Consider the following 23,084-nt stretch of genomic DNA (forward strand, 5'->3'; position numbering starts at 1 on the left):
AATAAAATCATGAAGAATGCTATACATTTAGTCTGTCTTTTCATTAAAGGTGTCTTTTTTTGAAAACGGATGACTTAAAAGTTCTAAACTGGCAACGTATTTAAAGGTGCTGTATGTAAGAATTTGATTCTACTAAAGCATAAAAATATCATAATATGTTTGCTGATATTTAATAAACATGCTAAGTTAACAAAAACAATGCTACAGTCAGTTATTCTCCTTTGAAAATGTGCGTTCCAGGCTGGAATGTCATAATTTGTTTTGGTTTGTGAAACCCACCCACTGCCAGTTTACCCTATTGTATTTCAGCACCCTGGGTTGTCAGTTGACGAAAAACAGCATATTTTATTTCATTCATCGTCAAGTGTGCTCATTCTTGTTTGTGTCGTCAATCTGGCAACCTGCGTGTGCGTCAAGTCTGAGGAGGGGGTGCTGGGTGAAAAAACCCTCTCCAATATTTTGAATTTGGACTGCAATACCTAGTTCAACCACTCGGTGTCAATCCTACATACAGCACCTTTATATTGTGTGTTTTTGTTTTTGAGTGCAATTTTGTCATTAATCACTTGCCCCCATGTCGCTTTGTTCATCTTCGGAACACAGTTTAAGATGTTTTGGATGAAAACCAGGAGGCCTGTGACTGTCCCATAGACTGCCAAGTAAATAACAGTTTCAAGGTCCATAAAAGGTATGAAAGTCATAGTAAGAATACTCCATCTGCCATCAGACACGCAATCTGGGTTATATGAAGTGACGGGAACACTTTTTGTAAACCGAAAACAAAAATAACAACTTTATTCAATAATTCCTTTGTCAACAGTCTCCTCTGTGTCTCTCCATATCACAGTATGCTACGTATGCTCTCCTATATCATCCGCGCCACAAGGATGTGCTGTTTTCTTTCAAATCAAAGCTAAATACACGTAGAAACAGCACATTCTTGTGGCGTGGATGATACAGAAGAGCATACGCAGCATACGGTGATATGGAGAGACACAGAGGAGACTGGAATTTTTGAATAAAGTTGTTATTTTTGTTTTCTTCACTTAAAAAAAGTGTTCCTGTCACTTCATATAACCCAGATTGCACGTCTGAATGCAGATGGAATATTCTGACGACGACTTCCATACCTTTTATGGACCTTGACACTGTTATTTACTTAACAGTCTATGGGACAGTCACAGGATTCCGGTTTTCATCCAAAATATTTTAAATTGTGTTCCGAAGATGAACAGAGCTTTTACGGGTTTGGAACGACAAGGGGGAAAGTGATTAATGACAAAATTTTCATTTTGGGGTGGGGTATCCCTTTAAGGACTGAAAGACTTGCATGGCTATTGCTGGTCTTAGTTGAGTTTGCTCTTTGTAGATCATTGATCTCAGAATGTGAACCTTGCCTGTGTGCTCACAAACACTGGGCTTTTGATGTTAGAGAACAAACGTTGAGTTCAACATTGTTGTTGTGGTGTTTTTTTTTTTAAAGAAATAGTTCATCTAAAAAAAAAAAAACATCTGTAACAATATACTTAACCCATATGCTTGGATTTTTTCTTTTTTACCCAGCTATAGTCCATGTAGTCCAATTTGTTGCTCATCTATTTGTCTTTTATATTGTACTTCTGACATTTATAGACCCATTTTTTTTGTAGGCATGTACAATGCATAAATTATCAGCCAATTTTAGAGTTTTTTTTAATTATTGGTATCCGTCAACATTTTATTAGTAATTGTGATGCAAATTTTCTATATTTTTGCATTTAGATTACTTTTGCCATAATGCAATAGATAAACACTAATATTTAAAAGCACAAAACTCAGAATGAATATCCATTTTTTATTCTAAACATTGTTGTGATGCCAAAACTTAACTTCCGGCATTGAAAATGATTTAATATTTTATGGTTTATTTAGTTAATTCTTTTAGATAAAATAATACAGATTGGCCATTTATTGTTTATTGGTTATAACATGTAAATAGTTAATCTGTCTCTTTCTTTGGTCATTTGGGGTCACTATGAACTGTACTCCTATGAAAAATAGCTATGTGAAGATTTTTCAGAAATTCTCTCTTTGTGTCTCAAAGTAGATTTTTAATTTTCATATGAACTATTATTTAGCTGTCTAGTTTTATAGTTTCAGTTCTTTAGGCATGGGTTCTCCCCTGAGTCCAGCCAGCAGGTTGTTGGCAGCAAGAGCAGACATGGCGTTCCGTGTCGTATATGAAGCACTGGCAATGTGGGGAAGAATCACTGCAAAAACAAACATAAACACACAGAACATCAGACCTGTCAAATACTTTAATGGAATAAATGCAGATATGCATGCTTACCGCAGTTTTTGAGTGTGAAAAGAGGCTGGTGTGTGGGCAGTGGTTCAGGTGTGGTGACATCCAGCCCGGCTCCAGCAATCAGACCGGTGGACAGGGCTTCATACAGATCCTCCTGATTAACCACTCCACCTCTTTACAATATCAACACAGTCAGAGTTATACACAGAAGTGCCTTTTGGGGAATAGAGCCACTAGTATACACCAGTACTGTGGTTATGTTCATCTGAAGTTAATGCTATAAACAGTCTATGAACATGAACATTAACAGTGACATATGTCTTCATATATACTGTAAGAAAAAAATTATAATTTTCTGCCACGATCTGTTAGGTTTACAGAATTTCCTTTAACCCAAAAACACAATACAAAGCAAAATAAAAATCTATAGAGAAAATTCATTCATAACACAGTACATTGTTCCCCATTTTTAAGGACGTATCTTAGAGAGTAATGTGTATTAAACATGCATATATGAGTTACACTTCAAGTGTCAAATGCTCAACTTCAAGCGGTATTTTGCTGCAAAACAGTAGCAGAGCAGCTCTACTTATGAATGGTGTAATGCTCAGTTTTATACATTAATGTTAATTAATACCACTTGAAATGTATTAACGATGTATAAAGAAGCATTGTTATTATTTAAAATATTGTTTTTGATAATAAAATTAAAATGAAATATTACAAGAAAAACTTTGACGACTGAATTTTGAACTAAAATAAGTTTAAAATGTATTTGAATAAATAAAAAGGCATTAAAGCTAAATAGCAGATAAAAATATTAAAAATAACATGAAAATAGAAAATACGAAAATAAAGCTACTTCATTATATTAATATATACTACAATAATATATATATGTGTGTGTGTGTGTGTGTGTGTGTGTGTGTGTGTGTGTGTGTGTGTGTGTGTGTGTGTGTGTGTGTAAAATTCTTCTAAAATTAGCATTTTTTAACCGACTCCTTTGTGAAGGTTCAGTAATTTTACTGGTTTGGTTTGGTTTATTTATTTATATAGCACTACTAAAAGAACTCCAAGGGTTACCCACAGTGCTTTACATAACAGCAAACAACCAAAACACCATCACACGCAAACTTATATTCACAAATAACCTCCTATATAATTTAACTCACATAAGCTGCCACCTTAAAGTGAGCTTTCAGCAGTTTTTTAAACATTTAGAGAGATTTAGCAGATCTGATATGTAACAGTTCTTTTCATTGCCATTGAAGTGAAATAATTGAACATAAACAGGGGAGCCTGAGAAAAATTATAATTTTAGAAGAAAATTTAAGACGGCACTTCAAGGCTTTTGCATCTGAACACTTCAAATAATACTAAAATAACACTGGAAAGAATGTATGTGTGTACCTGCTTGTGTTGATGAAGATGGCGTTTTTCTTCATCTTGGAGAAGAGATTCCAATTGCAGATCCCATGAGTCTCTGGAGTCAGAGCACAGCATACAGCCAGGAAATCAGACTGCTTGGCCACCTCATCAAAAGAGACTAAAAACACACACATAGATCATTTGTATGCTAACCTGCAATTCCAACTCTCATGAAAATTTTGTGAAGGTTCTGAGATCTTCCCACCATATTCTGCCTCTATCATATTTGCGAGCTCTGGTCTTGGCGCCACATCTGTGTAGATGAATTTCTTCACCTTAAATGGCTTGAGACGCTCGGCGATAGCCACACCTGCCCAGCACACACATGGTTACAACCTTAACTTAATGCAACATATTATGGTCCCCAACTTCTTGAATTAATAGAGTCATAAAGCCATCCCATTCCTTACCAATCCTCCCAAGTCCCAAGATGCCAACTGTGCTGTTTGCAAGTTCATGACCACATAGCCATAAAGTTCTCCATGTTCCCCAGCCACCCCTAAACACAAGTTCGAATCAGTATGGATCAGTGCACGATTTGTTAGCAAATATGTGAGTGTTCATAGTTATTTTTAATACGTTTTAGCCTCATGTGTGGCCTCAATGAGTCTTCTGGATGTAGCGAGTAATAAGGCAACAGTCAATTCAGCCACACAATCAGTCAGAACATCTGGAGTATATCCTACACGGATTCCCCTGGAAAACACACAAGCCAAAATCATCACACTGTAAGAAATTCAAATCTAAAGTTTACCCACACAACTGACCTTTTCTTGAGCTCATCCAGAGAAAGATGATCAAAGCCCACTGACATAGTGCTGACGACTTTCAGATTTGGACCTGCATTATTGAGACACACATTCAGTATGTCACTGCATTAGTCCTGATTTGTTTCAACCTGGTCACGCATCGCAAGCTAACCTGCAGCTTCCAATAGTTGTGCATCAATCTTCTCTGTGAGTACACATAGAATTCCATCACAACCTTTGACCTTTTTCAGCAGCTCCACTCGCGGCACAGGTTCATCAGAGTCCCACATCTCAAACTGCACCCTGGGATTGTGTGGGTTGAATTAGTGAGAGAAAGATGTGAAAAAAGCAGTTCAATGATTTACATGTATTTGACTCGATTAAATCTCCATAAACTGAACTACTGAAAAGTAGAAGCCTAACAAACTCCTAAAACAAATTAAACTAAAATGGCAAACCACTGCAAAATCTCCGCAATCTCTGCAAAATTTCAGACACAAGGTCCATTGTCTGTATATAGCAAGGTATAAAGCACAAACTAAGCAAAAGCCCATTTTAACTCGAACACAAGAAAAGAAAAATTAGCTATTAAGCGAAATTCCTGATGACTGCGAAAAGTTACCAAACAACGTTAAATGTGACAGCACCTTTACTTTGGCCGAGAGATTTTGGTAATACTTTTCGGAAACACTTTATTTTAAGTTGTCCTTGTTATACATGTAACATTACTATTATAGGCTAATAACAATAAATTATGCATAATTACATGTAAGTAACCCTAAACCAAACCCTAATCCTAACCCTAACCATATGGTATATGTAGTTAATTAATATTACTCAGTAGGCTACTTAAATGTATAATTACACTGTAACAAGGACACCTTAAAATAAAGTGTATCCCACTGAAGGTCCAGTTAATGCGTTAACTAACATGAATAAACAATATGCTATATTTTCATAACATTTATTAACTTTTGTAAATATTAGTTGATAAAAGTATAAGCTACAATCATTCAGTCATGTCAGCTCAGAGTGCATTATATATGTTAACAGATACAACTTTTGATCCAAATAGTAGACTATTAATAGCTAAATATTAAAGCTTAATAAATGCCAGACGCTTTTTTTTAACTAGGCTAATGTCAACAAATTAAACCTTATCCTACAATACTATCAGTATTCGAAATCTAATTATAAACTTTGGGGCCATAACAAAGTTCAAATAATACACTTAGGGCAAATATTAACCGTGGAACAAATTTTATGAAACTAGTTGGTGACTGCTTCAACCTACTGTCCGGATTTGCGGAGAATGTCCAGTCCGTCCGGCGGCACCTTGCGCGTCACATACACCTTCGGTAACGTGGACATTGCGCGATGAAATCCGGTGACGGTACACGGGGCGATCCTCCGCAGTCTCCCGAGCGCTGTTCTACTGCACCACATTACCGAGCTGTATCAATCAATGCAGGGATCTGATAGAAGCTGGAAGCGGCAGCAGGTTCTATGTGTGGACAGTTTGTGGGGGAGGAAATGAATGGGGTGGTCTGTCTCTCCACTCAACACAGCCAAAGAGCAAATATGTAAGATACCTATGTTTTTTGTTTGTTTATTTGATTCACATTCCAAAGTACCATAACTAATCACAACACACAGTGTATGTGTTTCAGGTTCTGGTATCTCGTATCGATTTTGTTTCAGTCAATCATTAATCAGGGTTACAAGTATTGTATTAAAAAAAGCAGTGAATATTGAAATACACAAAAGAATAATTAATGAGTTTAAAACAATTCAAATATCCTAGATCATATGAAAAACTATAGCGGACATTAATGTTCATCAAAAATAACGAGAAAATAAACAAACACGAATTAAGGATTTATGTGTATTTTCCGATTATGATTTTGAATATATTTGCTGGACTAGGGTTTGAAAGCTGTTCAAATGTAATTGTGTGTTAGTGTGTGTTTGTGTGTGTGTGTGTGTGTGTTTGTTTTGATGTTTTGTTTTCTGTTTTTTGTTTGTCTCTTTGTCGACACAAACACACACTTTTTTGACTGAACCAAATGGTCTCATGAAACACCAGATGCAGAGAGTAAATTAAAGAACAGCTAAAAACCCTAAGATTATAAGTCTAGCCTATATAGTGTTTGCAAAAAGACTACAGCAGTTTTTACAGAGGAGAAAGACACCTACTGGGTTTGTGCTTACGTTTATTTAATTTCTTGTTTTTTAAAAAAGGTTTATTGTGAAGACGACTTTCTGAAGTTCAAACCGAGCATCAGAATGGGGAAGAAATGGGATTTAAGTGACTTTGAACGTGGAATGGTTGTTGGTGCCAGATGGGCTGGTCTGAGTATTTCAAAACTGCTGATCTACTGGGATTTTCACACAAAACCATCTCTAGGATTTACAGAGAATGGTCAGAAAAAGAGAAAATATCCAGTGAGCGGCAGTTGTGTGAACGAAAATGCCTTGTTGATGTCAAAGGTTAAAGGAAAATGGGCAGACTGGTTAGATATGATAGAAAGGCAACAGTAACTCAAATAACTACTCGTAACAACCAAGGTATGCAGAATACCATCTCTGATAAGCCAAACACGTCGAATCCTGAAGCAGATGGGCTACAGCAGCAGAAGACTACATCGGGTGCCGCTCCTGTCAGCTAAGAACAGGAAACGGAGGCTACAATTCACACAGGCTCACCAACATTGGACAACAGAAGATTGTAAAAATTTTGGCTTGTCTGATGAGTTTCAATTTCTGCTGCGACATTCAGATGGTAGGGTCAGACTTTGGCGTAAAGAACATGAAAGGCATGGATCCATCCTGCCTTGTCGCAACGGTTCCAGGCTGGTGGTGGTGGTGGTGTAACGGTGTGAGGGATATTTTCTTGGCACACTTTAGAACCGATTAAGCATCGTTTAAACGCCACAGCCTACCTGAGTATTGTTTCTGACCATGTCCATCCCTTTATGACTACAGTGTACCCCATCTTCTGATGGCTACTTCCAGCAGGATAATGCACCATGTCACAAAGCTCAAATCATCTCAGACTGGTTTCTTGAACATGACAATGAGTACACTTTACTCAAATTGCCTCCACAGTCACCAGACCTTAATCCAATAGAGCTGCTTTGGGATGTGATGGAACGGGAGATTTGGCTGTTCAAGTATAAAGTTTTTGTAAATGTATAATGTTTTTTTATTTTTTTTTGTTTTGATGTATTTTTTTTTTTTTTGATTGTTTTTTTTATTTGTGGATTAGGTAAATGTATCATATAGCCTGCCATACTTCCCAACATATTCTCATAATAGGCTGTACCATATTCCCAGTCAGTGTTGGAGAGTAACTAGTTACATGTAACTAAATTACGTAATTTAATTAAAAAATAAATGTAATTACATACCGATTCAATTGATTTCTTTGATAAATTGCAGTGACTGCTCTAAAATATGAGATAAAGAACAGGACACATGCTTTTTCTTTGTTAGATTGGTATGTATATGCTTTATTTTTAAAGATTGACTGTTTTATTTCCCAAGCCATTGTTATGGATGCCTGTGTTTCCTGTCATAGCTATGCAAAGATTTGATTTCAAAAACAGTATCGCTACAAACTATTTCTTGTGATGGTTTTAAATCTGTGTTTAACCTCAAATGATCTCAAAGTAAGTCTGGTTTTGTGGGGGCTGTGCTTTAAAATTAAAATTATTATAATCTTAATTCAAGCAATGAAAGATTTCGAAAATGAGAGTAGGCTGATTCAAGCAATGAAAGATTTCTGTGTTTAGGTCTGCCTGTTTTAGGTTTTTGAAAATGATTAACAGTTGAAAACATTAGAAACCTAGAAAGTAGGCCTAATCAAAAAAAAAATAATCAAATGTAATCAGTTACATTATAAAGTGATTGAAATAGTTACACTACTTATTACATTTTAGGGTAACTTGTAAATAATCTGTAACCTATTACATTTCCAAAAATAACCTTCCCAACACTGTTCCCAGTATACCTCATTCCCAACGTAATGTCATGTTGCGGAGTGATCCGTTCCACGAGGTGGCGGTCGATAGTTTTCTATCACGAGACCGCACTGCTCACGCGCAGTGGAAGAAGTGTGCTGCTCTCGTTCCTCGCGCACATTGACAGGTAGCTAATCCACACTCTCATTCCTTACTACAGACTTTACATTAAACCTCATATCACTGAAAACAAGCCACAACAGCCATAAATGCGCATTAAGCAGAGTCGAGCCTGCAGATATGGTTGATCAGTTTATAGTTAAACAGATAGGCTAATTTAGTGAGCAGCTCAGCTAGCCGGTGTGCTAATGATATACAGATATGAGTAGTAAGCAATATGATAAATGAATGGTTTTTATGACACGTTCAAACGTTCTTCGAGTAAATACGAGATGTTTTTGTGATGATGTGATTCGTTTTGTATTATTGATTTTAGTGTAAGATGCTGTCGCCTTTAAATGGAGGATATTATAATATATGTGACTGCGTGTGTCAGTGCTCAGAAAAATTGCTTTTTTTTTTTTTTAAATCTTTTTAAGAAATTCATAATGTGTGGATCATATGATAAAGATATATGTATGTCATGTGAAACATGACAATGCATAAAACCGATATGGCACTGTCAAGTCATTCAGGGCTCATGAAAAAACATTGACATATAAGGGAATTTGAAATTATGCAGTCTTAAAAGTCATGGTTTCAGTTGTGAATATATTTTTTCATGTTTTTTCATGTTTAAATGAACATTTCTTTTTGAGTCGGTTCTTTTGAACGAATCGGTTGAACTGATTCACACTGATTGGTGTGATAAACGACTGAGATGCCAGTGCTGTGTTTCTTGTGAGCAGGTCGGGTTGATGTAGGACTGCTGTAGATTATTTTATCAGAAGGGTCTGACAAGTATCATGCTTGACATACTTAGGAAGTCCACAGCTGTAAACTCAGATTTCTGGACTGAATCCCTGAGGGTCAGATTGTTGTGTTTCTCTGGTTTACTTACTGTCATCAGCAGTGAATAGATGCTGCTCCTGATCTCTCCTACAGAATCTTACAGAGGAACGGCTGAACCCCCCCTCTCCCCCTCCCACTATGGCTGACTCCATGGATATAGATGACTCTCTTTACAGGTACACTGTAAATACTGAAGCTAAAATACTTTGAGGCTTACCTCTCTGTCATGCACAGAATCTGATTAGTTAAGAATCAGATGTAATCCACCGTTCCTGCTCCTAACTGTGTGTGTGTGTGTGTGTGTGCAGTCGGCAGCGGTATGTGCTGGGGGACAGTGCTATGCAGCAGATGGCCCAGTCCGCTGTGTTTCTAAGTGGAATGGGAGCTCTTGGAGTGGAAATAGGTACACCGCTTCAGTCCTTTTATCGTATCATATTTGTAATTCATTGTTTTTACCATTGACTTGCTTTTTTAAAACCTCTATAAATGGCTAATGGCTATACTGTATTTTTTTGTGTGTAATTTATTTCAAAAAGTGCAACTTGCATATATTCTAGATTCATTACATGTAAATAAAACATTTCAAACGTTTTTTTGTTTTAATTTGGATGATTAGAGAGCGTACAGCTCTAGAATTAGAGCTGTAGATTAGAATATTACCTAGCATCAAATTATGTAGACGAAATACTTCCAAGGCACTCAGGTGGTCAGATAAAAAGCCTTTAATGAACTGGGCTTAAAGTTCACCCAAAAATGAAAATTTGATGTTTATGTGAAAGTGACGTGACATACAGCCGAGTATGGTGACCCATACTCAGAATTCGTGCTCTGCATTTAACCCAAACAAAGTGCACACACACAGCAGTGAACATGCACACCATGAACACACACCCGGAGCAGTGTGCAGCCATTTATGCTGCGGCGCTGCCCGGGGAGCAGTTGGGGGTTCGGAGCCTTGCCCAAAAGGCACCTCAGTCGTGGTATTGCTGGCCCGAGACTTGAACCCACAACCTTAGGGTTAGGAGTCAAACTCTCTAACCACTAGGCCACGACTTCCCCACACCTTATCTGCTTACCCCCAAGGTATCCAAGATGTAGGTGACTTTGTTTCTTCAGTAGAACAAAAACAGAGATTTTTAACTCAAACCGTTGCAGTCTGTCAGTCCTATAATGTCAGTGGATGGGAATCACGGCTTTGGGAGTCAACAATACATTGATGTGTAAAGACATGAAATGATCTGTCTGTGCAAGAAACTGAACAGTATTTATATAGGTTTTATTTTTTGTTTTACCTCTGATTCACTGCATTGTTCGAACTGTCCTTAGCATGTTGCATCTTCTTCTTCTTCTTGCTTTACGGCGGATTGCTTATAAGTGCATTACCGCCACCTGTCTCTCAAATGGACCATTGACACTCTATCTTCAATCTCAATTAGGAGTGTCAATGGTCCATTTGAGAGATAGGCGGTGGTAATGCACTTACAAGTCTGCGATCTGCCGTAAAGAATTATAATGCCTCACCATAGGATACAACATATTTTTCACACGAATAGCATATTTGTGTTCAGCCACTCTTAAACGCAATTTCCTCTTTGTTTGACCTACATAAAAATATCCACACTCACATTCTAGCCTGAAGACTACATACTGTACGTGGAATTGCAATTAATAAAAGACTCAATAGGATATACTTTCCCAGAAGACACATCAGGAAAAATATTAGTTCTTACCATATTATAGCAATGTTTACACCGCCCACATCTAAAATATCCTACTAAAGAACCAAGCTACATTATGTTTTCAGGGGCAGGAAGATAGCTGCGTACTAACCTATCTCGTATAGTTGGTGAATGTCTATAACTGACCATTGGTTTTTCTTGAAAATTGCCCTAAGGGTGCTGTCACTTTCGATAATTAAATTCCAATTGGAATTTATTATATGCTTAATTTGTGTTGCTTCACGGCTGTAAGTTGTTGAAAAGAACACCCGATTATAATCATAAGAGCATTGTTACACTTTTTTCTTCTTACGCAATAGTTGTTTCCTATCTATTGATTCTAGTCATAACCCCTCTCTCGAAATCTACAGGTCATGTCCGGTAATTGAATTTCATAATTTTTTCAATCTTTGAAATTAGCCATGAGGTATGTTTTCAATCAGCCAGGGTGGATGAAAACTGTTAGCTCTAAGAATCGTATTTCGATCAGTTGGTTTCCTAAAGATCGAAGTATGTAGCTCACTATTGGCCTCCTTAGTTATTTTCAGATCAAGAAAACAAAATTTTAGACACCTGAATATTCAAGGCTCAATTTCATATGTCTGGTTATGCCATTAATATACTGGTGAAATCTGTGCAATTCTGATTCTGAACCAGACCAAATCATCAGGACATCATCAATATATCTACCCCACATAACAATTTTATCCCATGAGTTATTATTTCAATGCCATGTACATGGTCTACAGTCTTGATTGAGCCATTTTTTGTTATTTTTGTTGGGTGCTGTAATTAGCACCACACCATCAAATACTAAACAAATATCTCTTATGTTGTGCAGCAAAAAACATTGTTCTGGCAGGAGTGAAGGTAAGATGGATTTTTAGACATCATTTTCTTCTCTGTTTTTCTGTATACACATTTTTATGGAATTAATATTTGAATTTTATTGTCATGCAAAATATCATGGCTGAATGTGTTACAATACAATATTGTTGTCATTATTTACGATTTTATTATCTTTGAAGTCTCTTATGTTCACCACGGCTGCTTATGTTTGATAAAAGAACAGTAAAAACAGTAATGTTATGAAATAATATTATAATTTGAAATCCATTTTCTATTTGTAGTTTAACATTTGTGATTTTTTTTAAAATATTTTTTTCGCTAGCATTTGTAATGTTATAAATGTTTTAATTTTTTTAAAAAGTAGCTGTCACTTTTGATCAGTTTAATGCAACATTTCTGAATAAAAATATTAATTTCTCTGACCAAAAAAACATTTCATTACTCGTTTGGTTAAATTATGAACTCTTAATGTATATAGTATATTGTGAACTAATTTTTTTATTGTTATAAGAGACTTGGAATATGCTTATTAATTACTGTTCAGTTGTATTATGGCTTTGATATGAGATTTTGCACACGTGTGTTTGTAGGCCGTCACTCTTCATGACTGTAAGCGATGTGAAGTTTGGGATCTTGGCACCAATTTCTTCATCAGAGAGGAGGATGTGCATAGCCAGAAGAAAAGGTGAACTATGATGAATTCATTCCCTTTTTTTGATAGTTTTTTTTTTATCCCCTAGAACAAAATTAACTAAATTGTGACTATATACCTTAATATAAAATTCCTTTTAATAAGACTTTAGTCATATCTTCTCCCAATTATAAAGTTACTATCCTACATGTGTGTTTCTATGGCCTTATCAAACTCTGTATTTCTGTAAAGATGTGCAATAATCACAATGATTTTCTTTTTCTGTTAGGGTGGAGGCTGTCCATTCTCGAGTGGCTGAGTTAAACCCATATGTTCAGGTCAGTGTGTCCACTGATGTCCTGGATGATAGCACTGACCTCAGCTTCCTAAAGAGATATCAGGTTGGTCTACACTAACAACAGCAAACATCTTTATGTATATTTAAATTCATCTAACTTCATTCCAATCAGATAAATTTTATTATGTATATTATTTTGTATGTTCATATCATACTTAATGCGTCTATTCTTGTACTTATCTCTTCAGTGTGTAGTGTTAACAGAAACAAAGCTGAGTTTACAGAAACGAATCAACCATTTCTGCCACTCTCAACAGCCTCCTATTAAGGTACAGACATTCCTAGACATACTACATAGATATAACTCTCTGTTTGGATGCTTTAAAATAAATTTTTGGTGCAGTTCATTGGCTGTGATGTGTTTGGGATCTGCTCGCGAGTATTCTGTGATTTTGGGGGACTTGAGGTGTCAGAACCCTACAGGAGAAGAACCAAAAGAGCTCTTCATCCAAAATATCAGCCAGGTAATGAGAGCGCTGAACTGTCAAAGCTTCTCATTTCTTTTGCCATTTGATGCTTTCTTGTCATATTTATTCTGAATGCTGAACTTGCTCAGTTCTGTGATTTTGTGTTGTTGTTTTTTAACTTCCTGTTTTACATCCAATCGCAGGGGAATCCTGGTGTAGTCATGTGTATGGACAGCCGAACACATGGCCTCCAGACCGGGCAGAGTGTGGTTAGATCAATGGCATGATTGAACTCAATGGTACCACTCACCAAGTTACAGGTATAAACACGAACTCTACAGTGATCATGCACAGTGATGATCTCTGCTCAGATATTTAACTGTGTTTGTGGATTTAGTTCTGTCTCCATACAGCTTTGCAATTGGTGATACCTCATCATTCCAGGCATTTGCTCATGGAGGAATTTTCCGCCTGGTCAAAACCCCAAAACCTTCAACTTTGTATGTGAACACCACCTTCAGTTGGTCTGTTTAATATTGATGGAGTATAATATTAACTCTTTCCTTTATGGTCTGTGTAGGAGATGATGGAGCAGCAGTTATGTGACCCTCGACTCCTTACTCCAGATTTTAGTAAACCAGAGGTCAGAAAGACACACTCTTTCATTGTTGAAGTACATTTATTATTATGACATTAGAATCAGTCACATTCTGTCTTGATAAATGTGTGTTTATCCAATCAGGTCCCTCTGCAGCTCCATACAATCATGCTAGCTTTGGATGCTTTCCAGGAACAGCATGCTAGACTCCCCAGCATCGGGTAATTTCATCTTTTAGGCAGTGTCTCAAGCCTAGTGAGCTGCTTAACCAACGGCAGATCACTGTGTTTTTAATAGGTTTGTCCTACATTAGGAATGGCATGAAGGTTTATTTCTATTAGTGTTGCACCAAAATGTCAACAACCAAGTTTATTTCCAAGTAGTATGACCATATGGAAGCTGTTTTTTATTTTTTGCCAAATTTCGTTTTATTTTTTTTTTTTGCCAAATTCATTCTTTTTTTTCTTTGAATTGTTTCCCAAGATCTGTTTTTTTTAATTAAAATTTTAATAATTGAAAACATGTCTAATTATTTGAAATCATGAACCATATATAATTTAAGAACAATGAATTAACATTTTTAACAAAAATTTCATTTAAAATTTAAAAAAAAAAAACATTTCATTTTTCCCAAAAGAACGGGCATAAACATTACCAGTTTCATTTATCTTTTAAAATGTAGTCAAATTAAACATAACAGTTTAGATTATTTTTTGGCAAGCAATGTGCTGCACAACAGCACAGCAATAAAAAATTGTATGATTTTTATGTTTTAAAAAAAGTTTTATTTGATCATTTTTCTTTTTTTATTACATGAACATTTATTTTGAAGTGTTGCTGTGAAGACCTTTGAGTTTCTATGTGTATATCCAAAAATTTTGTGTATATGTTTATAAAGATTCTAGATTTTATCAAATGAAATTAGTTTATCTGAGAGATGGCTAAAACTGTTTATCACCTGTGAACATAACGCCCTGAACAGTTGAATTACCCAAATTTAATAACCAAAACTAAAGTATTATTAGTTTTTGGCTAAATGAAAGCTTTAGTTTCTCTTTCAGTAAAAAAAAAATAATTTTGGTGCATCATTAGTTTCTATTTACGCAGCATTGTGGTGAATGGTCCATTGTAAAATTTTAATGATTTAACGAATGGCTGCCCATAACTGTACTTTAAATGGGATTTAAATGTAACATCAAATATTGTGTCATTTCTCATTGTGTGTGGACAGCCAAATCATCTTTCATTTCTCTCTCTCTCTCTCTGATTGTGATTGACATGGATGATTAAAATTATGATGGACTATTTTCCTCTGCTTTGTGTAGTTGTTTGCAGGATGCTGAGCTGCTCCTGAAGTTCACAGAGGAGATCAGCAGAACACTTAAAAACACAGTCAGTTTTGTATACTCATTCACATAGTCACTTCCTGTTGTGCACATCTTCAAACTTCCGTCTTTTAATTCAAATGTGTTTGTTATCAGGTATGCATAAATCAGGAGCTGGTGAGGTGCGTGTCGCGCTGTGCGAGGGGATGTCTCCCTCCTCTAGCCGCAGCGGTGGGTGGTATCGCTAGTCAGGAGGTTTTAAAGGCTCTCACTGGAAAGTTTTCCCCTCTTCAGCAGTGGGTGATTCAAAGCTCAGATGGTTTTTTCTTTCATGTACGTTACCATTCAAGGGTTTGGGGTCTATACGATTTTTTAAATGTTAAGTACTCAACAGTGCTATATTAAAAATAATATAAAATTGATTTATTACATTTTGAAATATAAAGTCATTCTAATGTGCTACCTTTGGTGCTTAAAAAACATTTATTTTTAAAAATACCTAATGTTTTTGTGAAAACCATGATACAGGATTCTTTAATGAATAGAAAGTTTTTATTTTAGCGTTTATTTATTTTATATAAAAAGAGTAACAATTTAAGCCCTTTTTGTACTTATGATTAATTTAAAGAAAGTTTTAATTGCTTTCAAAAAAAGATTTTACGGACCCCAAACTTTTGAATGTTAGTTTATGACATTGATATAAAGAGATGCTGTTTATTTTTTGTTAAATGTGTCTATACAGTTTTATCTCGATGCGATAGAGGTGGTTCAGCCCCTCCAATATCTTCCTGCTGAAGAATTTGCCCCAAGGTGAGCGTGACGCCAAGTACTGAGCTCCACAATCTTTTGTTAGTTCATATGTTTCTACAGCTGTCATTTATTGTTGTAAGATGTTGTAATATTTTTAAATCAGTGGTTCTCACCCAGGAGGCCTCAGCAAACTTCCAAGAGGGCCTCAAAATGACTTAAAATAACACAAAGCAAGCATTAAAATGAATTGAAACTACAAATCAAGATTGATTTAATTCAAAATTTATTTTTGATTAAACTCAGCAACACTGTTCAAGAGATTTCTTCAAGAAATGTTTCCACTGGAAATATGCATTGACCTAATTTTAAAAGTGTCATTTCTAGACCTGGAAAAGTAATATTTGATAAATATCTTATAGTGAATATATGTTTTTCTTGTTATGCCAACCAAGCTCTATAAAAAAATTGTGAGAATCTAAGAATTGTGAGAAAAAAGTGTTTAAAAAAAAAATCTTCATCCAGTATTTACCTTCAAATATCATTGTGGCCTTATAGTCAAAAAAAAAAAGTTGTGTATTGATTGTTAATTTTTTTTTTTGTTTTTTGTTTTTAGGGGTGAGATGTATTGTGGGTTTGGGTATTGGATTGGATGTTTTTTGTGTTTGAAAATTTTCGAGTTTTTATGGTGAGTCAAAAGTATAGTTGATACAGTACAACATGAACCGAAATATAATTTTAAAATTAATTGAAGAGTTTGTGTCATACAGCTAAATCAAACGTGTGATTGAAAACATAGTATTTATTTTTTGCGCTGATTCTTAATATGTGAATGTAGGTGGGCTGTGGTGCTATTGGCTGTGAGATGCTGAAGAATTTGGCACTTCTGGGTGTCGGATTGAGCAGACAATCGGGAGAGGTGAGGGATATACATCATGACAGAACTTCATGTTTTTTTCATCCTCACTTGTCCAATTCTTAAAATCCTGTTTATTTATTTATTTATTTTTTAGATATGCATTACTGATCCAGATTTGATTGAGAAATCCAACCTCAATAGGCAGTTTCTTTTCAGACCTCAGCATATACAGGTATATTTTTTTAATTTGATATTTCTTCACTCTTCTTCATTCATGAATTACTAATCTCATGAGTTGGATTTTCTCTCACTTTTTTCTGTTTCTTCTCTCTGTAGAGGCCAAAGAGCACTACAGCAGCAGCAGCTACATTAGAAATAAACCCAGAGATGCAAATAGACGCTCATCTGAATAAAGTGTGTCCTGCTACAGAGGATATTTATAGTGATGCTTTCTTCTCACATCTCAACCTGGTGGTCACTGCACTGGACAACGTGGAGGCACGGAGATATGTGGATAGGTAATTCATGACTATTAGCAGAAATAATTGCTTTTTAGTGTATTACATGTAGGCTTCAATTCTTCAGTGGTTGTTTTGTCATCTTGCAGTCGGAGTGTATCCAATCAGAAAGCTCTGTTAGACTCTGGTACCATGGGTACAAAAGGACACACTGAGATCATCGTCCCATACCTCACTGAGTCCTACAACAGCCATGTGAGTTTGTACGTTTATGTACATGTATATATAGGCTGTGTACATGTTTACACATCTATTGTCTATGTTTTTTTTTTCTCATTTGTGATTGTGTTTCTTAGAGAGACCCACCAGAAGAGGAGATTCCGTTCTGTACTCTAAAATCTTTTCCTGCTGTTATTGAACACACCATACAGTGGGCCAGAGACAAGGTTGGTTTTTCATTTCATTTCATTTAATTTTTTTAATTTTTTTAATTTTATTTTATCACTGTACCCATTACTGCTGTCAATACCATATTTTTAAGTATTTGATTATGAATGAGAAGTGACAGTAGATAAAATATTTGCCAGGGTAACAGTGTGATATTTTGAAGATAAGAAATGTATTACTGTACTAGGCAACATTGTGTTTTATTGACTATTAGTTTCTTTGTTTTATTTTATCAATTTTTATTTTTTTCACATTAGTTTTTATCATGTTTTATTTCTGATCTTTATTTTAGAACATCTGATACATGTTTTAATCTAGACATAGTTTGAAGGAGTTTCAGTTTCTAGAAGTAGCCCTAATTAAAGAATCCTCTATCAACCCTCATTTGTGAATCTTTTACTCTCTGGATGTTTTGTATTCTGGATTTCTAACTAATCCTCTATCAACCCTCATTTGTGAATCTTTTACTCTATTATATTTAACAAATATTAAAAACAGTTGCTCTGTGTTTGCATCTTTACCTTGCCTTTCCTATGTTTAGTCAACTTTTACCACAAACAGACAAGTTGTGAATTTTACGAACACTTAAATTCTTTTTTTTTTGGTTTGGTTTTTTGTTTGTTCAGACTGCACATCTAAAAAGGGTGCCAAATTTTTGACCACTCAGGAGAAATTGTTTTAATAATAAAAACAGTCAAAAATGACCAGATTACTCTCTGGATGTTTTGTATTCTGGATTTCTAACTCCTTCGTTTTGTGATCTTGTTTTTGTTTTGTGTAGTTCGAGAGTGCTTTCTCTCACAAACCCTCCATGTACAACATGTTCTGGCAGAGTCATTCATCAGCTCAGGATGTGTTACAGGTAAGGACATATTACTACATGCTTATCTAAACTCTCATTGACCCATGTTGGTGTTCACCATGCCTGGTTAGGGTTCTAATTTCAATGCTTGTGTGTGCAGAGGATGATGGCCGGGGAGAGTATGGAAGGATCGTTTCAGGTCATTAAGTTGCTGAGTCGGAGACCCACTCATTTGGATCACTGTATAGCTCTCGCCCGACTCAAGTTTGACAAGTACTTCAAAAGAAAGGTACTGGAAGGGTTGTGTGGAAATCTTTAGTAATTACATAGCAATTGTCTTGTAATAATATTTTTAAATGATTTATAATATACTAATACATTCCCTATTAAAATAAAGCATTTTTATTTTGGGATATGTTCACAGTATGACATTTTTATTTTTTATATTTCAGGCATTACAACTACTGCACTCATTTCCACTGGACACACGGCTAAAAGACGGCAGTAAGTCACTTGATTGACTCCCTCATGCAGAGATGCTGTATTAAAGGCCAACAGAGTCTCGTCTTTGCCCCGCTGAAGTGTTTTTCCTCTGTTTTCAGGCCTGTTCTGGCAGTCTCCCAAACGGCCGCCTTCTCCCATAGAGTTTGACCTCAACGACCCACTGTGAGTATATGAATAAATATTCTGTTAGTAGAATGTTCAAAGAGATATACAAACAAAGAAATCTAAAAATGTCTTTCTCCTCCATCAGGCATTTCAGTTTTGTTGTCAGCGCAGCTCGCCTTTTTGCTGACATTTATAATATTCCATATTCAGAAGAGGTAAAAAGAATATTTAACACATCAATTTGGGTCTGTTTCTTTTTTTTTTTACCTGAATACAATTCTTTTTTAATGTTTTATTGTTGCTGAATAATTCTTAGAAACTTACCTACAAGGCTGTTTCAAGTGTTTTAGCTAAATTGGAGGTTCCTGAATACAGACCAGCTGAAAAGGTATCTGTTCTTTCCCTACTTATGTATTTAGTACTCGGCAACCAATGAAAATGTATCTGAATTAACTTTATAAATTTAACACAACATAATTTCGAGTTGTTTGTGAAATGTGTAACAGTACTGTTGTTTTTCATCATGCCAATTTTTTTTTAGCATAACTATACATAATACAGGGTTTTCCAAACAGTTGATGAGAATGTAAATGTAAAATTAAAATAATTGTAGAAAAAAATAAACAATATTATGAAATAACATTAAAATAATAATTTGAGATCTTAGGGGGTATTTTGAGTGAATATTTAGGTTGTTTGGCTGACAAAAACAATGTAGGAGTCTCTGCAAATAGAATTGCAGTCTTATTGTATCATAACAAGAATCTTAATTTCAGATCTTACGACTAGGATTCCTGTCCTTAAGAGACAAAGACACCATTTGATGCATTTGTTTATAGACCAATGATTAAAAATGAGCCATACACAAGTGGTGCTTTTATTTTAAGAAAGGGGAAGATTACAAAGTGTTTGTTTGTGTATTAGCATATAGAGACTGATGAGACTGTTAAGAAGCCTGATCAGTTGAAAATGACAGTGAGCAGTGAAGAGGAGAGAGAAGCAATCTCACAGCTACAGGAGGCCATCAGCTCTAACTCTGTAACACCAGGTGTGCTGATCCACATCCACTCATATAGAACACATAACAGCTGTATGAGTCTAACCGTTCTTCTCTTATGTCTGTTTTTATTTCTTTTGTATTTAGAGAGGCTACGCATGACTCCGCTTTTCTTTGAAAAGGACGATGACACAAATGGACACATGGATTTCGTAGCATCAGCGTCAGCTCTGCGAGCTCAAATGTACGCCATTGAGGCTGCAGACAGACTACAAACCAAACGAATTGCGGGTAAAATCATCCCTGCTATCGCCACTTCTACAGCTGCTGTTGCAGGACTGGTGAGAGAAACAATCCTGTTCACAAGAGAAATCATTTTCTGTGGTAATTCCTATTGTTTTCAGTCCATCGCTGTTTTTATGATATTTTTTTTTTAGGTGTCAATGGAGTTGATTAAAGTGGCTGGTGATTATGGATTTGAGTTATTTAAAAACTGTTTCTTCAACCTGGCCATTCCAGTCATGGTGCTCACAGAAACAGCTCAGGTCAAGAGAACCCAGATCAGGTAACAGCAACACTTGTGCATGGATTGGCACTTGTAAAAATGAAAAGATGTGTGTTTCTGGTCTTGGAATAATTTGGTCCTTTTGTTTTGACCAGAGATGACATCTCCTTTTCTATCTGGGACCGTTGGACTATCTTTGGTCACGAGGACTTTACCTTGTCTGATTTCATGAGCGCAGTAAAGGTGTGTAGCATTTGAGCTCGCGGATCAGTAATGTGAAGGGCGCTTTAGCCTTCAGAGACCAACTGTCTTAAAAAAACACAGATATGGATTAAAACAGCTGCTCATTCTCTGAAATGTACAATGGCAGCAAGTTTGGAAGAGTAATATTTAAAAATTTGAATCGAGCAAATTTAGGTGTTGGCACAACTCTTTTAAACATTGATAAAATTAAGAAATGTTTCTTGAGCACCAAATCAGCATTGATTGGTTTCTGAAGGATCATGTGACACTGATGACTAGAGTAATGACTGCTGAAAATTCAGAATTGCCATCTCAGGAAAGTTTTAAATTGGTTATTTCACTATTTGTACTGTATTTTTGCTTTTTACTTCTTTTTAAAATGTTTAAGTCTTAACAACCTCAAAATTACCTGTACCTGAACATGATCTTTTTATTTTTTTTTAAACCAGTGGCCTTCCTTAAAACACATTTAAGATATGTTAAAAATACATCAATAATGCTTGGGTCTCTGATGGTTAATGATCTGTTATTTTAGCATTTGTTAAGAATGAATGAATATTTCCGTGTTACATGGTAATTATCGTTATGCTTAATTTCAGGAGGAGTATGGAATTGAGCCCACCATGGTTGTTCACGGAGTGAAAATGCTGTATGTTCCGGTTATGCCAGGCCATAACAAGAGACTCAAGCTGACGTAAGGCCCAGCAGTAAAGTGACCCAACCTTTAAAGCTGAAGTGTGTCATTTCTCGTGATTGCAAAAATAATGACATGCTTCAGCTTTAATATAAAATTGCCTTTTTGGTTCTCTTATGCATTTCCATGACAATACCCTTTTTCTCTTCTTACAGAATGCATAAACTGATTAAACCCTCAGCAGGCAGGAAGTATGTTGATCTTACCGTATCATTTGCCCCCGAGGTGGATGGCGACGAAGACCTGCCCGGTCCCCCAGTGCGATATTACTTCAGTCGAGAAAGCAAGAGCGGCGAGAAGGCCTGACACACACACTCTCTCTCTCTCTTTCTCTCTCTCTCTCGCCCCGTGGACCACAAGTGGAGTAGCACTTGATCTGACTCATTGTACATAGTGAATTTTTGTTTTCTACTGGTTTATTATTTTATTGCACAGCATTGTCTGTGCAGATGCCTTAAGATAATTATATTGTGCTTCAATGTGACAATAATAATGATTATAATATTAATACTCCGAAAAGTAAAACAAAAAGAAAGTGTTTACACGACTTCCCCAGGGCTTATTATTGTATGTTAGTCTCTTAAACTGGGAGAGGACTTGTAAGAGATGAACATTGCTCATGAATCAGCAGTAATTTATTTGCACATGTTTTGGGAGGATATTGCAGAAAAGTTGTCAGTCACTGTAGGCAACATAAACGCCAAAGATTTTGCATCTGGTTTAAAATGTTTATCATCAGCATTCAGCGAGTCATCACAAATGGTTTCCTCTGAATGTGGCTGTCAGGTCAATTATGATCTTAGCTTTCGGTAAAGAAGATTGCATTTTTAAGGTTACATATGCAATGGCAGTTCAAAATGCATTCTCAGTAATGCCACTAGGGGTCACTATATTTAACAGTATCCTTCTACCCATCTGCTACTATTAACTGCTTGATGTGCTGAGATTCATGAGTGACAAGGCTTAAAGGATGAGACAGTGCATCAGGCATCATCCCATAAGTCTAACCGGCATGCTGACATCAAAAACAGGCTTTTCACAAGTTCCTTGCTGCATTTGCAGTCTTGCTGATGTCATCGACTCATCCTAAAGTGTCCTTTAGGCAATTGGCTGTTGGCAACCACATATTTGTTTAGCAGAAGTGATCAGAAATTACATACTCACACACAACCTGATGTAATACTAAGCTTTGAGCTTACAGTGGACATGTTGGAATGCACACTGAGCCGGAAAAACACAGAAACGGTTTCTAGTTTGATCCCTTTAAAATAGCAAAGATTCCCTCTCATGATGTCCAGCATTTACAGTTTATAGGAAAATGATATCTGATGATATCTAAAGGAGCTAAACCAGTGATTGGAAAATATGATGTCATTGTGACTACAGTATTCAACAGAAAG

The 23,084-nt window shown here is 35.9% G+C and overlaps 1 protein-coding gene and 1 pseudogene across 1 annotated transcript; one reads left to right on the plus strand and one right to left on the minus strand.

Moving 5' to 3' along the window:
• Positions 1–1,820: 1,820 nt before the first annotated feature.
• On the minus strand, positions 1,821–6,022 carry LOC122135828 (glyoxylate reductase/hydroxypyruvate reductase-like). Its single transcript, XM_042716127.1, has 9 exons — positions 5,759–6,022; positions 4,637–4,767; positions 4,483–4,555; positions 4,295–4,411; positions 4,126–4,214; positions 3,921–4,025; positions 3,698–3,833; positions 2,330–2,460; positions 1,821–2,249 (listed from the first exon to the last, which is right to left on the minus strand). Exons 1-9 carry the CDS (start codon positions 5,908–5,910, stop codon positions 2,128–2,130), a joined length of 1,056 nt encoding a protein of 351 aa, XP_042572061.1. The 5' UTR covers positions 5,911–6,022; the 3' UTR covers positions 1,821–2,127.
• A 2,480-nt stretch (positions 6,023–8,502) lies between these two features.
• On the plus strand, positions 8,503–22,764 carry LOC109101664 (annotated as a pseudogene).
• Positions 22,765–23,084: the final 320 nt, after the last annotated feature.

Source organism: Cyprinus carpio, chromosome B1, assembly GCF_018340385.1.
Source record: "Cyprinus carpio isolate SPL01 chromosome B1, ASM1834038v1, whole genome shotgun sequence".
NCBI classification, from domain to species: Eukaryota; Metazoa; Chordata; class Actinopteri; order Cypriniformes; family Cyprinidae; genus Cyprinus; species Cyprinus carpio.